The sequence below is a fragment of the Papaver somniferum genome, chromosome 4, assembly GCF_003573695.1.
Source record: "Papaver somniferum cultivar HN1 chromosome 4, ASM357369v1, whole genome shotgun sequence".
Lineage (NCBI taxonomy): Eukaryota > Viridiplantae > Streptophyta > Magnoliopsida > Ranunculales > Papaveraceae > Papaver > Papaver somniferum.
In genome coordinates this window covers 109974164-109995441 of record NC_039361.1, presented here as the reverse complement: position 1 = coordinate 109995441, position 21278 = coordinate 109974164, and the positions used below count along the sequence as shown (strand labels likewise).

The following is a 21278-nucleotide window of genomic DNA, read 5'->3' as shown; positions in this document are numbered from 1 at the left end:
CGTTGAAAATAAAATTACATGTATTCTAATTTTTGTGGAAGAACTCACAAAAAGTAATATGAGTCGAAAAATTTCCATTTCTCTACTTCATCTATCATACTAACGAACCAGTATATGTTGAAGTGTGACAACAAGAAAATTACCTTTAATAATCTACTCAACCTAAAGTAAGTGGTTGACATAAATTCTCTTGGCCTATCGAGATAACGAAATTCCTCAAATTAAGCTAAATGTAACAAAATTTAAAATGGAAAGAACCCCGAAGTAATAAGGGTTAAACGTAATGACTCATATAAAACATGTGAAAAGGGACATATATATCATGAGTCGGAAATGTATTTTTTCCCAGTAGTAATGACACCAAAGTACCTGTATCAGCTGGATATGGGATGAAGCTAAGATGTAATTCTAGCTCCCATCATAAATGAAAGAGTTGGAAATGCACATGGTCATAGGTGTTGATATATACAATGTAACGTGTGTTTCATAGTAGAAACCAATTTTCACATCAACTTTAATGGCAACAAGAACTTTTCCTGGCCAATTGACTATTTAATTGAACTAGATCATATGCCTGCCCTTACAGTGAGAATGGATTTGATTGCATCTATAAATTATTTCTTACGAATGTGGAAGGAAGCATATTCTTAGAAAATTAATGTGTCAATATAGTGAATTGTAGATCACTGGAACTTGGATTACTAAATCTTTATTAACCCCAATAATGAACTGATTGAGATTGATTCATAAAGACTTTGACATAACCATAAGGCACATTGGTTGTGACACGATGTTCCGTTTTTGAAAATACTAACACGAGCATCACTTCGTTTGAGTGTATAATAAAATGAACTAATAGAATGCGAAGTTACGACATCTATCATAATCAGTGATTTCTAAATTTACTAGATTTTCACTGCCTCTCCCCATTATGCTTTAGAATAAGAAAGCACGTCACTCATCTTACAAAGTCTCTCTTTAGTGAAACATGATTGAGACCATCATGTTTTACTTAGATGCAAATTCTAAATAACTCGTTCTCCAAAGAAATAAAGTGTTGTTAGTGAGCATATATCCATGCAGAATGCGGACCATTCAAGTGATTTATGGCTCTGATGGATGATTCGATGCATTGAATCAGTTATTGTTCATAACAAACGATGCGTTTAATTTTTGTAGAATTCCTAGCACATATTAAAAAAAGCAAAGTTCAAAGGCTCACCACCCTTGTTAATGCTAGATAATTTACATCAAAAGTACTTGATGAATATTGCATGTTTAATAAGATCAATATAGAACATCTTATACCCAACGGTCTCGCAGAGGCTACCATCAAAGGTTACAGATGGTGTCTAAGAAATAGGTTATGCGTACCAACCTACCTTTTATTACTTTGGGGATATGTAATATTACATGCATCTTTACTTAATTCGTTTTAGGACCCAATATTAGTCATCCTTTTCTGCGTACCAGTTGGTAACTGGATTTAAGCCTGATATTCGTGTTATTACGCATTTTTGGTTGCACTATATATGTGCCATTACGGGTCCACATCGTACTATGATGGGTCACGAAAATGATCAAGTAATTTTATTGGATATTTATTCTCAACAATTATCCGCATTTTAAAACCTTTGGAAGGAGATCTCTTACTGCTAGATTTGCAGGTTATTACTTTAATGAGACAGTCTTCCCGTCGTTATGGGAGATAAAGTATTTTCTAAGCTAACGACATGAATTGTCGTGGTGTGTTCACACTGTGTCTCATATTGATTCTTGTACTCCATAAATGTAAATGTGAAGTGATAAAGAATAATCAATTTTCAGAATGTACACTGATATCGCTAAAGTGACAAAATCACACATACCAGCTGCAAATATTCCTGCAAGGTTAGAAATCCTCGGTATGGGGTACACCATAGACTAAGGTGTTGCAACTACACTTGGTGGAAGTGTAGTTGAGGTCGTGGATCCATAAAGGAAGATAGAGAGACCACCAGGTTCGATCAATGCTCACCTAGAAAGGAAGTAGATGAGTAAGGAACAACCTAATTTGTATCATTAATGAAATCATCTCATTTGGTTGTCTCTGACTATGTCCATGAATCAATACTGGATGACGCTCCGAAGTTTTAAATGATTCTAAAGAACAATGAAATCCTGACGGATTATGAGAATGCACATGAATCAATGGAAGGATCATGTGTGCACAATGATGATATAATCCATAAATAGTTGCTCCATAAGTAGAGCACAATGAGATCGAACCATGCTTTATTTTGGTTAATTTCAAATAAATAACATATTTGCCCTACACAATCCAGGTAGAACTTAGTTCTTTGACAAATATACGGGTATTTGGTGTGGTAGTGCTAACCAACCAAGTGTAAAGCCTATTGGACATACATGATTAATTTGTCACAAAGCATAATGAGAAGAAAGCAGTCTTAAAGTATAAAGACTCGCCTTGTGGCGCGAGGTTTCTCACAAAGCCCTGTAATTGTTCTCTTGTAATGAACTTTATAGTGTTCCGCTACTTAGTTAGCTTGGTAAACTCAAAAGGACTTGAAATGCAGCATATGTATGTAGTTGTTACGTATCTCTGAAAGAATCAAGAGATAGAAGATATTTACAAAAGTACTTGATAGTCTTTTGTTTCCCAAATCAAGTGACTCTAAACTACAGAGTGCGTTTACAGTTAGATAGAATGCTCACTTTTAGATTGAAGAAATCATGCGGATGTGGTGTACTCGTCTAAGTGGCTGTTTGATTTGGAGGGGATAGACAAGTAAGTTATTTTTCCTTGCGTATTCACAAGAAAGTTCCTGATTTGGAATTGTAGCTATCTATGTCGATGGTAAAGATGTAATGGGTACTGTTGATGTAATAAGAGACCTTAAAAGCTATTTGAAATCCGAATTTGAGATGAAAAATCTGGGGAAAGCTCGACCGAATACTAAGCTTGTGGTATATTATTCCACCAGTTTGCATATGTCTAAAGTTCTCAGGCAATTTAACAAAGACATGCATCCTGATAGCACTCCCACGATTAGTCGAGGTTCAAATGTAAGTAAGTGACCATTTCATCTAAAGAAAAATGACGAAGATGTATCAGGAGATGAAATTCGCATATCTAAGTACAATATACGCATTGTTTTACTTAGTATAGTAATATGCTCGATTAAATTTACATCCTCATGGAACTTGTTAGCTAGATATAGCTCAGCGCCAACGCAATGTCATTGGAATGGTGCAGTGAATGTAATCATGTACTTAAAAGAAACCATTGACATGAGTTTGATTTATCCCTGCAAAGACATAAAAAGGAATGCTAAAGGAATTGCAATCCGAAGGTTGTTGATTATGAAGGAACAATAATCAGGGGGACATATGGTAGACTATTTTCTAAGTCATTACCAATATTCAGTTTCGAAAAGTATATGACTAAAGGAACTGTCTGGAACAACTCTAAAAGTAATCAGGGGGAGATGCCGACATCAGGGGGAGGATCCAAGGATAGATGTCGACATATTTTACTTAGAAATTGAAAACGTGTTGTACTCTTTTTCCCTTCGATCGAGAATAGTTTTTCCCAAAGGTTTTTTTTACTCGACAAGGTTTTTAGCGAGACAACACTAAATAACATCAAGTATGTTGAACGTTGAAGACATAAAGATCGTGTTGATATTGCTGAAAATATCCGAATCAAAGAAATGAAACGCGATAGTCGGTTAAGCAACGTAACTTCCAGAATCAACAACAAGGTCTTATAAACATTCAAGTCACCAAAGTAATGTGTGATAAACTCCTTTTGACTGCATTAGACTAATGAAAATTGTCTGACATCAAGGGAGCATCTAATGGTGTGTTGAACTCTTTTCCTTCACCGAGGTTACTTTTTTCCACAGGGTTTTGTTGCTCGACAAGGTTTTTAATAAGACAACAACAAACACCGGGAATGTAATTTCCAAGCTAAGACCGTTGTCTTTCCTATACAAGAATTTTCTTCCTTAGGAGTTGTGAAGCAACTAGTCAACTTCAATGGAGCAAATTGATCATCTGCAACGAATCACCTTTACTTGCATCTGTCACGTTGTACTCTTTTCCCTTTGTCAAGATTTTATCCCACTGGGGTTTTCCTTGTCAAGGTTTTAATGAGGCAACGTATACGCATCCAACTATATTCTAAGTTTACTTAATGTTGTACTCTTTTTCTTTAGTTCAGGTATTGTCCCTCTGGGTTAGCCTGACGAAGTTTTTACGAGACAACTAACTTAGACTCGACGATCTTTGAAGATCGCATTACATGTGATGAACTACATGTAAAATATGAGGCAACATGTGAAGTATTACATGTGAAGAGCTGTACCAAGGTTTTGTCCTACTGGGTTTTCCTTGTCAAAGTTTTAATGGAGCAATTGTCTTAGACACAATAGTCATCAAGGAGAGAACTAAATTTGAAGACCTACATCCGAAGCATTGTATGTGAAGTACTGCATATGGATTTCTACTGGACCGCACAAGGGGGAGTGTTGTAGGGCTTTAGCCCACAAATGTGCAGCCAAATATAGTAGCTAGGGTTCTATTCCTACTGTATATAAAAGACTATCTATGTAACACACAAAAGCTAATGAATAAAATATCTTTCTCTCCGTGCCTCTTTATCTTTTCCTATTACCTACTACAAAAGAATCACAATTGTGATAATGAATTTAATAGAAAAAAATTTAGAAAATTTTGAGTTGGATCATTCTGATATATATCATGAGAATATTGAGAAATTTTTTGATAGGGACAATATTCGAAGGGGGCATGGGGGAAGAATCGGAAGTCGACACCTATCGTTCTTTATTTGGAAGGTTTCCAACCAAATTATGTTCTGATTTTATACTCCAATTTTGCCCTTCCTCTAAATCTAGAAAAATCTTATTAATTAACTGCCTATATTATTTCTCCTAAATTAACGTAACAGAGACCGATAAAAGAAGGGAGAAAATCTTAACTTAACATACAACTTTATATCAAATCGATTAAATCATGAAAATCTTAACCACGTACATTAGAGATCTCCTGCATAAGACTTTTTAGTAATCTCAAATCGATGAAATCATGTTTGTAATTAATCAGGTAAGAAACATCTATTAGTTTGGTCTATCGTGAGTCGTGACATTCTCCATTAATACACAAAACATTTTGCGTTTTAGGTGTGCTTAGTGGGCGATGGATTTAGACGACTGCACCAGCAAGAATTTACCTATGCCACTTGAAGGAAGAACCGTATATATAAGTCAATAAGAAGATTTAATAAGATAAAAGGATCTTTTCATTTTTATTAAGGTACCTGTTATTATGTGAAATCGTGTTTATATTTTTTTTCCTTTCACCATCGGTATGTATTGGCGTTTAGGTGTCAAGGTTAGCTATTGTTTCTAGATTTAGAGGAAGGGCAAAATTGAAGCATAAAATTAGAAGTTGGAAATCTTCCAATTAAAGAACGATAGGTGTCGACTTTTGAAAGACTTAGAATATTATGTATATTGAAAGACTTAGAATCACATTAATGAATGTTCTCCTTCATCATCACAGGCACAGGAGAGGTGTATTTTTAACAGACTTAGTCAAATCAATCATTGCTAATACCTACCGTAGTGGAAACATAGTTTATGTGCACCCAGGCTTTATTGTTACATGCCTAAATCCAAGACTATTTTTCCACACTGAGAATTAGCCAATTAAGCTGCACTCAAGGACCATAGTGCTTGGCGCCCAAAATAGTAAAGTTACTAAGTGATAATATCAGCGATCTGAGTTGTTACCACCAAAATCTTTCAGGGGTTAGTCCTCGAATGATTTGGGGGGAGTTGAGTGTATTTTGAATCTTGAGGATTTTGAGAGAATTTGAGAGAGTGTAGGGAATTTGAGAGAGTTTGGTGTTTCTGAGTTCAGGGAGTTAGGGAGTGTAGGTAGTTTGAGAGAGTTTATTAGAGGGGGTTTCAGAGAGTTTGGGGGAGTATGAGAGAGTTCACTCCTAACTCATTCTTTTTTAAGAAACAATAAACCATCATTTGCAAATAAAAATGATCTTTAATCAAAAGAAAAAAATAAATAAAAATGATCCTATCTCTGTATCAATAGTATGTTATTGTTGTGCAACCAGATAATTTTTTTCCTTCATTTTAACGGTCTCCATACAATTCTAACTCCCTTTGTTCACAAACATTTTTCCACATATCATCCCCTATACTCTTTCTCCATGCATTAGCTTCTTGACGTTGTTGTTCTTGAGTTTGTGCCCAAAATTTCGTCGTCATTTTCAAGCGTTGATGGATGGCTATCTTTCTCTTCCTCGACTGGAAACTCATCTAAACGACATTCTTTTCGTAAAAAGTTGTGTAAACCTGCACAATTCAAAAATTGGACAGTGCTGTGTGACAATGCGCAGTTAACCATACAAGCACCATTAAAAAATTAATAACAGCTAATGATACTCATACAATGCAGACACAAGGAAATACACAAACAAAATGGCGAACAAAACCACAAGGAAACACAGTTATAAAAACAATGCAGACACTAAATGGAGAAAATGTTCCTGCCGGCGTCACTAATGCAACACCTCAAATTCATAGCCGCTAACTGACGGTCGTTTATGATCTCAAACACACACAAGAAATTCCATTAGGCCAGTAAGAAAGCTAATTGAACAAAATCTACAAATCAAACTACAATGCAGAAGACTTTCATATCAAACCAGCAAAATCCGCAGGTGTTACTGGCTCTTGTTTTTTCATGGTACCAAAACAGAAGTTTAATTAACATAATTGCAAGAAAATGTTTGAAAGTTCCGCTCAATTTTAAGCTAGGGGACGTGTTTTATATGTACTCCTTAATAAATTAAAGTGTGGAGGAAATATGTTGCAGCTTAAATTGACAAACACAGACCCTACTTGAAGTATAGACTAAGCCAACCTTTCAAGTCTACTGGACCTTCTATAAGCCATTTGGTGGCTTCATAGTAAATTGGTAACTCAGATGTCTTTCAGCAATAGTTAAAGACTAGTCATGTCTAATGTTGTCCCACGACGCTGTTAATAGTTACAACGAAACTAAAAACAAACACATGTAAAAAAACTCAAACGAAATAACCAATTACAATTCACACGCACAATCCAACTCTTTAGTAGCCACTAACGTGATGACTATTCACGATCCTGAACTGTTTTGCAGTCATTGTTTGAAGCCTGGAACTGTTGCATACAATATTGCAGTCAGTTTTGTAGCCTGGCAAGGCACTTCCCATCAATGCATTTGTATTGCAGGTGCAAGGCTAGACAATATTGCAGTCAGTTCTGTTTCAGTTTCTTCGCCGCAGATGCAAGGCTAGAATTTGAATTGAGCACAGAGTTACAACGGAGGATGCAATGAAGTGGTTCTAGGCTAAATTTTGGTTAGTACTAAGCTTGGAACTGGAACTTCAGTATTCAGTACTAACAATTTTGGCCTTTTTTAATTCTTGACAGACTCATCTCACATAATACAAAATCGGTAACTAGTGAACTAATCATTCAAACTCTCAAGCCACATACTCCAAAACTAGATCACTTGTATGTGCATAAGAAATTTTCATGGTGTAGCTAAGCTCATCCTCACATGCAACAAACGGAAACATACATTACTGCCAGTATAAATAAACAAAACAATCAAAATCACCCAGGTCAAAATCACCTCTAAACAAAACAATACCACCCAGGTCAAAATCACCTCTAAACAAAACAATACCAGTACATATAAAACCCATATCCTATCAAAAAAATTCTATTGACAGATTTTTCCTCACAGTCGTGGACAAAAAAAATCAGAAGATTAAAAGTAAAAAAAAAACAACCCAAATACATCATGTACATAGATCTACATATAACGGTAATCACAATCAAAAAAGTAAAAAGAAATGCCCATCAAATCATAGCGATCTAAGAAAGAAAAAAAAGATGAAAAAGCATACCTGAGCGTTTCCTCTTCTTTTTCCTATGTTTTTCTCTGACCAAACTCCCTCCCAAATCTCTACTCTTTTGAGAGATTTGTGTACAAGCAAAATTACACTATCAACTCTCTAGAACTCCCCAAAACAACCAACTCCCTAGCATTCTAGGGTTTTACCACTAACAGGGAGTTCAAGAGTTTTTTTTTTCAAATTCTCCCACGACTAACGGGGTTTTTCTAGGGAGTTTGGGAAACTCTTCTGAACTCTCCCACGACTAACGGGAATTTTGAGAGACTCCCCCACGACTAACGGGAAAAATCCAAATACACCCAACTCCCTTGAGGACTAACACCGTATTTATCAATCCAAAAGAAAAGAAAAAAAAAGAAAAGAAAAAAAAGAATAGAAAAAAAGGTCCATAGGGCCAGCTCAATGGAAATACTTGCAGCCCATTAGTAAATTTAAAATTTGAGTGAATGCAATCCGCTCAAATTCTCCAAATAATTCCCACTTTAAACTCCAGCGATTTTCCGAGAGAGATGAGTACCCTTTCTTCACTAAATTCGCTAATTCCGTTAGAAAATCAATTCCAATTTCCCGCCATTTCAAACAACAGGATTAGGGTAAACCATATAAGAATTTCAGCTAGTCTCAACAACAATAATTCTGAAGAAACTAATCTTAATCTCTCCGTTCTTCGTTTCACACTCGGTTAGTCCCTCTCCCTCTATTTGGTTCTTGATTTTGTGTATTATTCTTCTTCATCTAAAATTGGGAACATTGTTTATGATTAGGTATACCTGGTTTGGATGAATCTAAATTACCTAGATGGATTGGACGTACATTTGGTTCATTGATAGTCTTAAATCACTTTGTTGGTTCCAATTCATACACGTCACCTTCACAGCTTGTAAGGAACCTAATCTCACAATTTCATTTCATTTTATTTTGTTCAACTTTTGGTTTGATTTTCGGATTGTTTTCTTCTGGTAGAGATCGGAGGCTTTAGGTCTATGTTTGGCTGCATTTTCGATTACTATACCTTACGTTGGTAAATTTCTCAAGGTATTAACTTACACTTGCAAAGGCTTATTAGAATTGAATGAATGGGTAAATTTATTGAAATTGTAACTGCATAAATTGGAGGTTTTTGGCTGAAGGAGATGCGCGCATTGCATGAATTAGGTTACTTTACTCACTTGGCGAATTTAGATGCTCACTGTTACAATATGATTCATAAGAAATTAGGAAAATGTTAGAAGCTTGAAGGTTGCAATCTTTCGCTAAGATGGTGGAGAAACTATGCAGGGTGCAGCTCCAGTAGAACGACCAGCTCTTCCGGAAGGAAACAAGCAAATATTTGCTATGTCGGAGAGTCTCTCTGATAGAGATAGGGAGGATTTGGCGTGGGGAACATTTGTCCTGCTAAAGAATACCAACACCGTATCAGTGGTTTGTCTCAGACTCCCATATTTTTAAAACAAATTATTTCATTAAAAATCAAAGTTAGATGAAATTACATCCTATGTACTGTTCTTTCATAGCAGACTTCTGTTGTGGTTCAGTAAATTTTGATTGCAGTTTAGTCGAGAACTGAAATCGTTGTTTGAAATTCAAGATAGACGTTTTGGTTCACTTTCTTGTCTTCAGCTTATATCAGCTCAAGGTGCCTTATGTGTACGAGGTTACTGGAATTCACCAGAGAGTGCATCAAAAGCTCAAATACTTGAATGGTTGGAGAGACAGATTCAGCAAATTGGCCTCTCTGACTTGAAGGAGACACTTTATTTTCCTCAGGGCGCAGGTACTTGTTTCCTTTCGTATACTTACATGTAAGTTCAAATACTAGATACATTTCTTTCTTACATGGTTTAATTTGGTATGTTATACTCATATTACTGTTACGGTGTTACAATATAGTAATTTTTTTCGGGGAAAACTTACAAAATGTTAGCTGCTCGATTGTTCTTAACTAGGACGATATTGATTAAGCTTCTGAGCAATGTGGACAATTCTGTTTGCAGATTCTGCAGTTTGGGAGATGCTCCCTGAGGGTACCCGTTCCGTTCTAGTACAACCAGCGCCAGGAGATCCTAACACCACTGCTAGTGAAGCAACAAAGAAGATTGGGGGATTTATCTTGTTAGCTTCTAGCATGAGTTACGCATACAATGATAGAGACAGAGCCTGGATAGCTGCAGTTGCTAACAAGTTTAAAGGTAAATCCACATGTGTATATTCCTGACTGTAGGTAGGTTTCTCTTTTATTGTTTCTTCACTATGATGCCCTGAGGTACTGAATTGTCATTAACCCATTATTATTTCGTAGTATCACTCCACAACCTGGCCTCCCAGGGTTCCCTAAAGTACTACCATTGCCATTAAATTTAAACCATCCATAAAGCAGAGATACCACCTAACTTCAATGATTTTAGGCGCTCTTCCTGCTTTACTAGGAAGTCAAATAAATCTTAGAATACAGAGTTCCTTGATGTCATTGTGCATATAACCCTTCACTAAGATCCCTGGCTCCGCCACCACTTTTTTGATATTTGCTGCTGCTTAGTGCAACTGCGCCGAGTTAGTTTCCCTTCAAATCTGACCTTGTTCCTAATCCACCACAATAACCATGGACAGCTGATAACCCTAGTGCACAGCGTATTCTTTACTTGAGAAGACTGTTGTATCCCCTCACAATTTTAGACTGACAATTGACAAACTAAGTCCACTTTCAAAAATACTCCCAAGCCACCTCCACGGTGCTGTGGCAAATCCACAAAGAGAACAACTTAATACTGTTAGATGCCGGGCCCCTGCATATTTTCATCTGTAGCAATTCTCCATGCTGCCATGCACAGTCTACGCTGTTACTTATGCACATATCTCGACCAAAATGATTGTACAAATTGATTAAGGTTTATACGAGGGTCCGCATTATCTATAAATGTTGTATGTTAAACACCTCTCACATTTGTATGTTAACAGAATGAGAAAACGGTTATCAAGTTCAGTAGTTACATTCTATATTTCAAGCTTGTAAAAAAAATTAGTAAAACATTTTATTGAGTATCATGCGCAAAGTACTACAAATGATAATTGTACCACACCAATGCATGACAGTTAACTATACACATGAGTAGTTATTATGGACGTGAATAACTGCTCTGTAGTACTATTTCATTAATTGTGGTTGTTTCTGATTCTATATCTCTGTATTGATGGAATTTAGACAAGGCACAGTATTCAGCAGTTGGTCTGTAAAAAAGTGAGAAGTATTCTGTTCACTCATATGTACAGAGAGATAAAATTTTGCGCTGATGCCTTTAGCTAGAAAGGGTTCAAGAAAGAATAGAGGAAACAGGGAGGAGCACAGTGACAGGCCTGTTCGGGTTAGTAGTATTGACTATTGAGATAACGGCTGTGGCATACTTTAGATTTTGTGTAGAGTTATCTTTTGTTGTCTATTTGCTTTTTCTTTTGTTCTTGTTGCTCTTTTCTTCAGTTTGTTGAAGAATTGAGTCTTGTCTTAAAAGTTCTGCGATAAATTTTTTATGTTTGAGCAAAAAAAGAAAAAAATCACACTGCATGACAAGGGTTATACCATAGTGCAATACATATTTTCACCCGAAAAATACTCAATAGACAGTAAACCTTACAATCAATTACATGGCTTCTTGTGGGAATCCAAATTCCTTGTGGGTGCTGCTTCCAAAGGTATGCTCCAACCTAGGCTTGAAATTCACTAACAACCCATTTTTCATGTACAGTGTAGTTTTCACTTTTGGAACAACTGTTTGGCCTTCAACAACCTTAACTGAGTATCTTAGCAAGATTGAAGCAGCCACCATTTTCATCTGAATGTAAGCGAACTGCTTCCCCACACACAATCTGGGTCCTCCATTAAATGCCAGGAATTTGAACTGGCTCTCCACCACTGACTTCCCGTTCTTTATCCACCTTTCTGGCTTGAACTCCCTGCAGTCTTTCCCCCATATAGCTTCAGTTCGGCCAATGGAGTACATGGAGTAGACTATCAAATCTTTCTTTTTAACAGCAGTACCATTGGGCAGTACATCATCCTCTCTAGCCTCCTTGATATCGTGTGGTACAGACGGATAGAGCCTCAGTGTTTCTGATAGAGCAGCTTCAAGATGCACCATTTTCTTTAACTCATCCGCTGTAAACACAATTTCGTTTATGTTTTCGCTGTCACACTTCCTGTGGCTTATAATTACTTTGATCTCGTTGAGAATTAGGCTTTCTACATGTGGGTGTTCATTTATGAGCCAGAAGAACCATGCTAGTGCCACTGAAGTTGTGTCTCGGCCAGCTAGAATAAAACTTAAACACAAATCTCTTAGCATGTCGTCACTGAATCTATCATTCAAGTTTTGTTTATCCTCCGGGTCTTTCATAATTACGAGCCTCGATAATACGTCGGACCGATCATTTACAGAACCTGATTTGTGGAGATCGATCTTTCTGTTTTTAACAATCTCTGAAACAGACTTGTGCACTATTCTGATGGCTTCCTTGAGTTTCTTCTCTGGTCCAACACTGAAGAATCTCAGTGTCTTCCATATAAATGTAGGAGTGAACACCCTGTAATATGAGAGGTCTGCAGCTCTCTCGAAAGCCGTAACAAAAGGAACATCTGGAAGTTCAATGGATAAACACCCTGGATCAATGCCGAATGTAGTGATGTAGATATTGTCAGACGTGAATCGAAGTAGCAAATCTTGTAGATCTATGATTTTATCTAATTTTACAGACTTATTTATCAACTTTAAAAGTTTTTGGTGCACCAGATCTTGTATGACTGAATGAGAAGACTCTATAAACCAAGAAGTGTGCATAACTGATGTTAACGCAAGCCTTTGGTCTTTCCATGTTTCCCCATCAGCAACAAAAAAACCATTCCCAAAAACATCAGAAAACAAATCTATAAAAGCCTCTCCCTTGTGATAATTTACGAAGTTCGATTTCAAAATGTACTCGATGGAGGAAGTATCTGCAGTCATGATTCCACAAAAGCGATCCATGCAAGTCGCTCGGATGACAAACGTTCCTCCGCATTGATTCAAAGATTCAGCGAAATAATTGAACACATCGTTAATGTTGAGTAAAACCGATGGTATTACACCCATGAGCGGCCATATCATGGGACCTTTGTTCGTTAGTCTCTGAGTTAAAGCGCGGACAATGAAGAGAAGTATCAAAGCTAAAACAAAGTGAGAGAACCTTACGTTTAATAGTATCACTGACCAGTATTCGAAAATGGATATCATCGGTTCTTTGCTTTTCATCAGTGGTAGCTGGGTTTAGATGAGAGGATTTTTTTGAATTTGTGCAAGGATTTTTTTGCACTAAGTTTTTTGTTGTTTCGGATCACTCCACTTTTTATGCGTACAAATTGCTGCAATGTAACGCCTAGCATGTATACTATATACATGAAAAATCTTAGCAATGACTTGCCCTGATCGACTATTGCATGTTGTTGAGAGTTAGGTTTGCTTTGGTTGTACGGAGCGAGTATTGTTGTAGAGTTATGTTTGTACTGGTTATTCAGAGCCAGTATGGTAGTTGAAAATTAGGTTTACATTATGTTTACACTGTGTTACATAGACATTAAAGAACACACGTACTCTCTAAGTTATTTTACAGAGTGACAGCTAAACGGGGAGACATAACCGCAGTGAAGAAGATATATGAGGATTCCATACGGAGGTATGCATGCTTGTAAGTTGTACAGTGTAATACTCTTAAAAAAACGTAGAAATTGAATGAGAATCTATGGTTGTTAAGGCAGTTGGGCAATTAATAGAACTTCCAAGATATTTTCCTTCGATGCCTCCTTTTAGAGTATTAAATCTTTGTGAACAATTAATGCATGTATTGTTATTGTTGTGGATCAATAATCTATACACTAGCGATAACACAACATATAGAATATTTCATGTCCTTCTGATACAGTGAAACTGGGTAAATTTATAAACCGGGTTTACAAACCTTGGACGATTCGCGAACTCAGACCACAGGATTTGCAAATCGGATTGTAAACTTTGGAAGTTTGCGAAAGTCAGGCCATAATGGGTTGCAAACATTGGCAGTTAGTGAAACTCAGATGGTAGTGGTTTGCAAACCGGGTTAGCTAACCTACCTAATTTCCGAACTTAGATGCACATGATGTACGAATCTATACAGTCCGCAAAATTTCGACTGACTTTTGTAAATCATACAAGTATGTTTACCTATCGCCAAACATTTCTTTCACTCACATAATTGAAACATTCCCAAACAGCCATATGCGATATGGACTTTTGCTTGGGCAATTTCCAAATGATCAACTTGAAACAAAAATAGTTCTTAAAGAATAAATTGTTTTTAACTAAGATAGGGATCTAGAACCTCCATTGCTTGAATCGAGGGTTTAACCAAGATAAGCTTGAACTCGAAATTTCTTCTCTATAATATTAAATTTACTAAAATCATACGACATAGTCTCAAGTCATAGGAAATAATGGTAAATGCCGTGAGTCAATAGGATAGGTCAGTCTTCACATACCTCTTTGTTGATGAAGTGCTCGCAAATGACTTCGTTTATTCTTAAGTCTTCAATCTTCGAGGGATATTCCGTGATGTCTGATACACAATTACCATACCCTAATCCTAGTCCGAGACTTGACTTTAATAGACTAGAAATCAAGATATAGCTTTGTACATCTAACATTGACAACAAACTTGAGATGGCAAAACTTGCGAGTTCGACCGAGCGATGCTCTAACACTACCAAGTCAAGATGTTCAACATCATGTGTCTATGCGGATTAAGTCGAAGGAATCTTGGTATATGTTAGAGACCGTATTTGAAGGGAATACCTCAGAAAAAGAAGCAAGCTAGGCTTCAAAACCTAGCTTCTGACTGGGAAAACCTTCATATGACTGATGAAGATCAATTTGAGGAATTTAATGACAAGTTATAGGAAATAATGAATGTCTCTCATGCGTTAGATATGACTATTTTTGAAAAGCATATTGTAATGAAAATTCGAGATCTTTGCCATCTCGATATGAGTCTAAAAAACATGTCATCACTAAAAGAAACAATCTTTCAGATTTTCCAGAAGCAGTCTCGCTGGAAAGTTAGAGATCTTGAATCATGAACGACACACTAAGACCGGAAATGACATTGTGTTCAAACCCTTAAAAAACATTGATGTACTTGATAAAAGTGAAAGTGGCAGTGGTTCTGAGAAACATCCCGTTGGTGATTGCAAATTGAAAGATGATATCTTGACAATTCCGTGTCTCTAATCACAAGACAATTTAGAAGTCTTCATATGAAGAGAAATAAACGTTTCTCCAGAGAACTTCCTTCATTATCAAATAAGCCACACAATCATATTCCTTCTAAAAACAGGGACTCCAGCGATAATAGTGATGAGGATATGCCTCAATGCTTCAAGTATAGAGGGTGTGGTCACTTTGCTAATGAGTGTCCTAATTGCAGAAAATACAGTGGCAACAAGGGACTTGGTGTAACACTTGATAAGACGTCTGATTATTATGACTCATAAGGGGAAGAAATTTCTTGTGCTGTTGTCGTGGATGAATCTGTCAATTTTAGTGAATGTGGCAATAATAACATTAATAATTGTTAGAGCAATGATCGGTTGAACCCACCAAGAGTTGGTATGTCAAGTTTTGTTGTCATATTTTAGCTCCAAAACTCGAAGTTTCTTGATTAGATACTAGAGTTGACTTCTTTAGGTTAGACTGGGAGCATTAGAAATGTAGAGACAAGCTGATGTCACTCTGAAGAACCTGAAGACATATCCACATCGACGAACACACCATACTTCTGTTCGAGGTTAGTAATACAAACTTGACTTGTTTCCATTTTTATCCACGTTTCTTTCAAGTCGTGTATATTGCAAACATAACATACGAAGTTATACATATATGTATCTCTAGTATTGGTGACTTGATAATTATATTATAAACAAAGTTTCAAGGAAGTATATAATAGTTGTTTCATATAACTTTGGTATATTGTATTATGAAGTATAACATTTATCTTTTGAACTTCGAAATTACGACATAACACTATTTGATAATTCGTAACTAGTTTATAGTGTGTTGAACTTTGGGTTGATTCCATGCCTAGAAAACTGCTTTTAGATCACTGCTCGGTCGAACTCACAAGTTTTTATATCCAAAGCTTGTTGTCAATGTTAGATGAACAAAACTATATCTTAACTTCTAGTCTACTAAGTCAAGTCTCGGACTTGGTATACAAGTTGGTAGTTGAGTATCAGATATCACTTTCTAAGACTGAAGATCGACGAAGACATTTTAAGAACTTCATCAACAAGGTATGTGAAGACTGAACTATTATATTTACTCACAAGCATTTCCATTCTATCTATTTGAGACTATGTCGTATGACTTCTAGTAGACTTATTGCAAATAATAAATTTCGAGTCAAGCTTGTCTTGTTAAACATCTCGAAATAAGATTTTGGGAGATCAGAGTATTTTCAGAGCCCTGATAAATTATTTCCAAAATCGACTGTTATCTTCTTCCACCTGATGAACGGTGAAATTCCGACGATAGTCTGGGCTAGAAGATGGCGCCATTGAGGAATGTTACCTGGTTGATCCTGTCAGTAGTCACATTTTCTTCTCAAAGATTAAGCCATGCATGTGCAAGTATGAACTAATTCATACTGTGGAACTGCGAATGGCTTATTGAATCAGTTATAGTTTGTTTAATTATACTTGGCACTCGGATAACCGTAGTAATTATGGATCTAATACGTACAACAAACCCCGACTTCTAGAAGGGATGCATTTATTAGATAAAAGGTCGACGCCGGCTTTTCCCGTTTCTCAGAGAATTCATGATAACTTGACGGATCGCACGACCTTTGTGCTGGCGATGCATCATTCTAATTTTTGCCATATCAACTTTTGATGGTAGGATAGTGGCCTACTATGATGGTGACGGGTGACGAAGAATTATGGTTTGATTCCGAAGAGGGATCATGAGAAATGAATACCACATCCAAGGAAAGAAGCAGGAGCGCAAATTACCTAATCCTAACACCGGGAGGTAGTAACAAAAAATAAAAATACCGGGATCTTCGAGTCTGGCAATTGGAACGAGTACAATCTAAATCCCTTAAGGAAGATCCATTCAAGGGCAAGTATGGTGCCAGTAGTCGCGGTAATTCTATCTCCAATAGTGTATATTTAAGTTGTTTCAGTTAAAAAGCTCGTAGTTGGACTTTGGGTTGGGTCGTCCAGTCGTCCCTCAGGGTGCGCACTGGGCGTCCTCGTCCTTTCTACCGGAGATGCGTTCCTAACCTTAATTGGTCGGGTTGTGCCTATGGTGCTATTACTTTGAAGAAATTAGAGTGCTCAAAGCAAGCCCAAGCACTGGACACATTAGCATCGGATAACATCATAGGATTTCAGTCATATTTCTTTGGCCTTCGGGATCAGAGTAATGATTAACAAGGACAATCGGGGGCATTCAAGTTTTATAGTCATAGGTAAATTCTTTGATTTATGAAAGACGAACAACTGAGAAAGCATTTTCCAAGGATATTTTCATTAATCAATAACGAAAGTTGGGGGCTCGAAGATGGTCGGATACCATCCTAGTCTCAACCATAAACGATGCCGATCATGGATCGACAAATTTTGCTATTAGGACTCCGCCGACACCTTATGAGAAATCAAAGTTTTTGGATTCCTAAAGGAGTATGGTCGCAAGGTTGAAAATTAAAGGAATTTACGGAAGGGCACCATTAGGAGTGGAACCTGCAACTTAATTTGGATCAACACGGGGAAACTTACCAGGTCCGAACATAGTAAGGATTGACAAACTGAGAGATCTTTCTTGATTCTATAGGTGGTGGTTCATAGCCATTCTTAGTTGATAAAATGATTTATCTGGTTAATTCAGTTAACGAACAAGAACTCAACCTTCTAACTAGCTACGGAGGATACCCTCTATAACCAACTTCTCGGAGGGACTATGGTCATTTAGGACACGGAAGTTTGAAGCAATAACAGGTATGTGATTCCCTTAGATATTCTGGACCGCACACGCACTACACTGATGTGTTCAACGAATATTATATCCTTGGCTGGCAGTCCCCGGTAATCTTCAAAAATTTCATCATAATGGGAATAAATCATTGCAATTGTTGGGTCTTAAACGAGTAATTCCGAGTAAGCGCGAGTCATCATCTCGCGTTGACTACGTTCCTTCCCTTTGTACACACCGCCCGTCACTCCTACTGATTGAATGGTCGATTACGAGACTTCTTTCTTGTAGAATTTGTATCTTGAAAGATAGATAATAAGTTTCACACTTGGCAGATATGAATATTTGGATACGACTAGATTGATTTTTGAGATCGTACAAGTACTCTTCTTAACAATTAGGTTCACAGACTCCATTGTCTAGAATTTCTGCTTGAGAAGAGATAGAGATATAAATTATACATACATATTGTCAAGGATAATTAAGTTGGTATGTATGCAGTTGTATAAGGTTTTGTCCATATAGGTGCCGAAAAAAAAAATTGGAGGTATACTTGGTACCCTCTCCTTTTCATCTGTGTTTGATTACATGAGTTTAAGGAAATAGACTTGTTAAACTTGTTTCGTAGTTGAAAGGAATCAAAGGATCTATTCTAGGAACGATCCCTTAAACAAGGATCTATATTAGGATCTGTCCCAAGGATCTATATAGGACAGATCCCTTACTTGGGGATCTATATATGGACCGATCCCTATTAGGTTAATGTTTATAAAATGTATTTCCGATTTGTTTATTACTTAAGGGTTTGTACATATATCGCAATATGTTTTGGTTAACATGGAAAATTCACAATGTCGACACAACATTCGAACATGTGCTAAACTATTATTTCTTAATGCTCAAGTATTTTCGTTTATACACAAGCTGAGCTCCCGAATCAGAAATATTCCATAATATGTTTTGATATTCGGAATTTATGTCTTTAATTTCCCAATAATTAAAGTGTATCTCTAGATTATATATTAGTAAAATACACTTGTATGCTAGATAATATAGAGTTGTCATCCATGAGAGATTACAATATATTAGTTGGACAATAGTTGAAATTTAGGAAAAACCAAAAATTGATATTTATTGCATATTTTTTGATATTTTCTATAATACCCCGATATTCGGCAGTGGCTGGTTAAATGGAATATAAGTAATAGTTTTTCCTTTCCTAACACCGAGGCCTTTTCAGCAGGAGTAATGATGTACTTTTTACAGTGGTGAGCTAATTAAGAAAATACTAAATAAAAACTAATTGTATTGGCCAAAGAGAAGGAGCAATAGGGTTTCGTATTCCACTACTTCTAATGGTTGTAAATTCAATAATTATTTTCTCCAATTTTACTCTCTACATAAGGCAATTTTGAACCCAATATCATGCCTTGGAAAATTTATTGTTAATGAACACAAGTCGATATTCTAAGGCCTAATTTTCATTCGTACAAATAGTTCAGACGGGGACGTTTTTTTAATAATGCTCCCGTATGGACGTGCCATTTCCTATTACCGAACTAAGAAACTCTATACCAAGATGGATTAAAACAAATATTATAATGACCCGTAGGTCCTTTTGTTGTACATGACAACAAAGTTATTATCGAAAATTAAGCGGTAAGTGATACCGCAGACCGATCATATTGTTTCTTTTTTTGTTTGTGTATTTCATTGGGGGGCGGGGCGAAGGGGAATATGAAAACACCAGATAAGAAGATTGGGAGAGAACCTAAGTTTGTGAGCCTTTCCATTATTCTGAATGACATACGGGTGTTGGTGGTAGAATCCATCATAAAGGCCATTGGGAAGTGGAAGAATAACATCACTAGTTATTTTTCCCAACTGGAGAAAGCATCAAGGTGGTCAGATATGCATTGCAGAGATGCAATAATGGTAATATCCGCAAAGGTCTGTACTTCTTAGTCCTGGTGTTCTCTAAGGTGTCATGCTTCCTCATGCAAAGGAGAACTAAGTACATACCTTGATATCTGTCCAAATTACATACCACATTTCTAGGGGATTATATTAGATCACTACTCGGTCAAACTCACATGCGTTGCTATCTCAAGCATGTTTTTCAATATTAGTGATCAAAACTATAAGTCTTGATTTCTAGTCTACTATTAGCTAAGTCTCGAACTAGGATAAAAAATGTAGTTGAGCTCTAGACTCCATGGAGATCATCATACAAAGACGAAGAACTACTCAAGGAACTGGTGGAACTTCATCGACTAAAAGGTATGTGGAGACTTGAACTTATCTATCACTCAAAAGTCTATCTACTCTATCTCCTATCTTGAGACAAAATTCGTATTGCTATATAGACTATGATTATACACATTTGCTATTTCGAGCTGAGTTTATCTCACTTATCTATTTATCGAAATATGTGTTGGTAAGCTTTCGCTTTGTCCAAGTTCATCCTTACTAGTGACGAAAGTCATATTAGTTTCAATTACTTGAAAATCGCTTTGACGAAAAATAGCCTGTGAACAACAACTATATAACGTCCTCTAAGAATGTTTCAATTACTGAAATGATAGTTTAGAATATAACCTTGAAAGGATATAAACATTGTGTGATAACTCATACGTGTGTAAGTCCTTATTGCTTGAACCAAAGTATGCGTACTTTGCTGCTCAGGAAAACCGGAACTGAAGTCCGCGTACCAGTACGCGCACTGTCGGACGTTCACATCCCGTGAATTTCTGCTGGAGTTTGTGAACTGAAAACAAACTTATTCCGGGTACTTAAGTTCGCCTACCAGTATGCGTACTTAAGTGGGTTATTTTCTAAAAAACGATTATTCGTGAACTTAAATTTATATAAACTAAGGAATGCATACTTGCAAACTGTAGTTATAAAGTTCATGAATTGATTCGAGTGAATCAAATCGTTTTTGCTTCAATTGTGTTTTATATACTTCTATGAGATCTAACCAATTGAAAAACTCTCTAACGAGTTCTCTTGAGTCATTTGAACTAGTTATGGTTAAGATAAATATGGTTGATATGAAGGTGCTCATACGGCTAACCATTTGGTTAACTACTGTTGAACCAACTAAATGTACATGTTTGGGTACGGTTACACAAACCTAAATAAACGTGCATTTAATTTGTGTTTAACAAGCTAAGTTCGATCTAACAGTTGAAAGATATCAGCTTAAATCTAATCATGTTTTCATCTAACAATAAATATTG

At 36.5% G+C, this 21278-nt stretch overlaps 2 protein-coding genes across 5 annotated transcripts; one reads left to right on the top strand and one right to left on the bottom strand.

Annotated features, from left to right (window-relative positions):
* Positions 1-8493: 8493 nt before the first annotated feature.
* On the top strand, positions 8494-12236 carry LOC113276311 (protein COFACTOR ASSEMBLY OF COMPLEX C SUBUNIT B CCB2, chloroplastic-like). 4 transcript variants are annotated; one of them, XM_026525909.1, is made up of 8 exons: positions 8494-8692; positions 8776-8891; positions 8975-9046; positions 9290-9433; positions 9632-9785; positions 10006-10200; positions 11749-11841; positions 11963-12236. In XM_026525909.1, exons 1-7 carry the CDS (start codon positions 8521-8523, stop codon positions 11751-11753), a joined length of 858 nt encoding a protein of 285 aa, XP_026381694.1. In that variant the 5' UTR covers positions 8494-8520; the 3' UTR covers positions 11754-11841; positions 11963-12236. The 4 variants fall into 4 exon arrangements, with proteins under 4 accessions (XP_026381694.1, XP_026381691.1, XP_026381692.1 ...); XM_026525906.1 differs by adding an exon at positions 11211-11370 and having other exon boundaries at positions 11749-12236; XM_026525907.1 differs by having other exon boundaries at positions 11211-11841.
* Positions 11832-13002, bottom strand: LOC113272995 (cytochrome P450 86B1-like). The gene is made up of 2 exons (XM_026522771.1): positions 11921-13002; positions 11832-11835 (listed from the first exon to the last, which is right to left on the bottom strand). The coding sequence occupies exons 1-2, from the start codon at positions 13000-13002 to the stop codon at positions 11832-11834; spliced, it is 1086 nt and encodes a 361-aa protein (XP_026378556.1).
* Between the last annotated feature and the right edge of the window lie 8276 nt (positions 13003-21278).

Coding starts and splice junctions, on each gene's coding strand:
- LOC113272995 (XM_026522771.1), bottom strand. CDS start 13,002: ATGACTGCAGATACTTCCTCCATCGAGTACATTTTGAAATCGAACTTC.
- LOC113276311 (XM_026525906.1), top strand. CDS start 8,521: ATGAGTACCCTTTCTTCACTAAATTCGCTAATTCCGTTAGAAAATCAA. Junction 9,434..9,631: donor ATACCAACACCGTATCAGTG/GTTTGTCTCAGA, acceptor TCTTGTCTTCAG/CTTATATCAGCTCAAGGTGC. Junction 10,201..11,210: donor AGTTGCTAACAAGTTTAAAG/GTAAATCCACAT, acceptor GATGGAATTTAG/ACAAGGCACAGTATTCAGCA.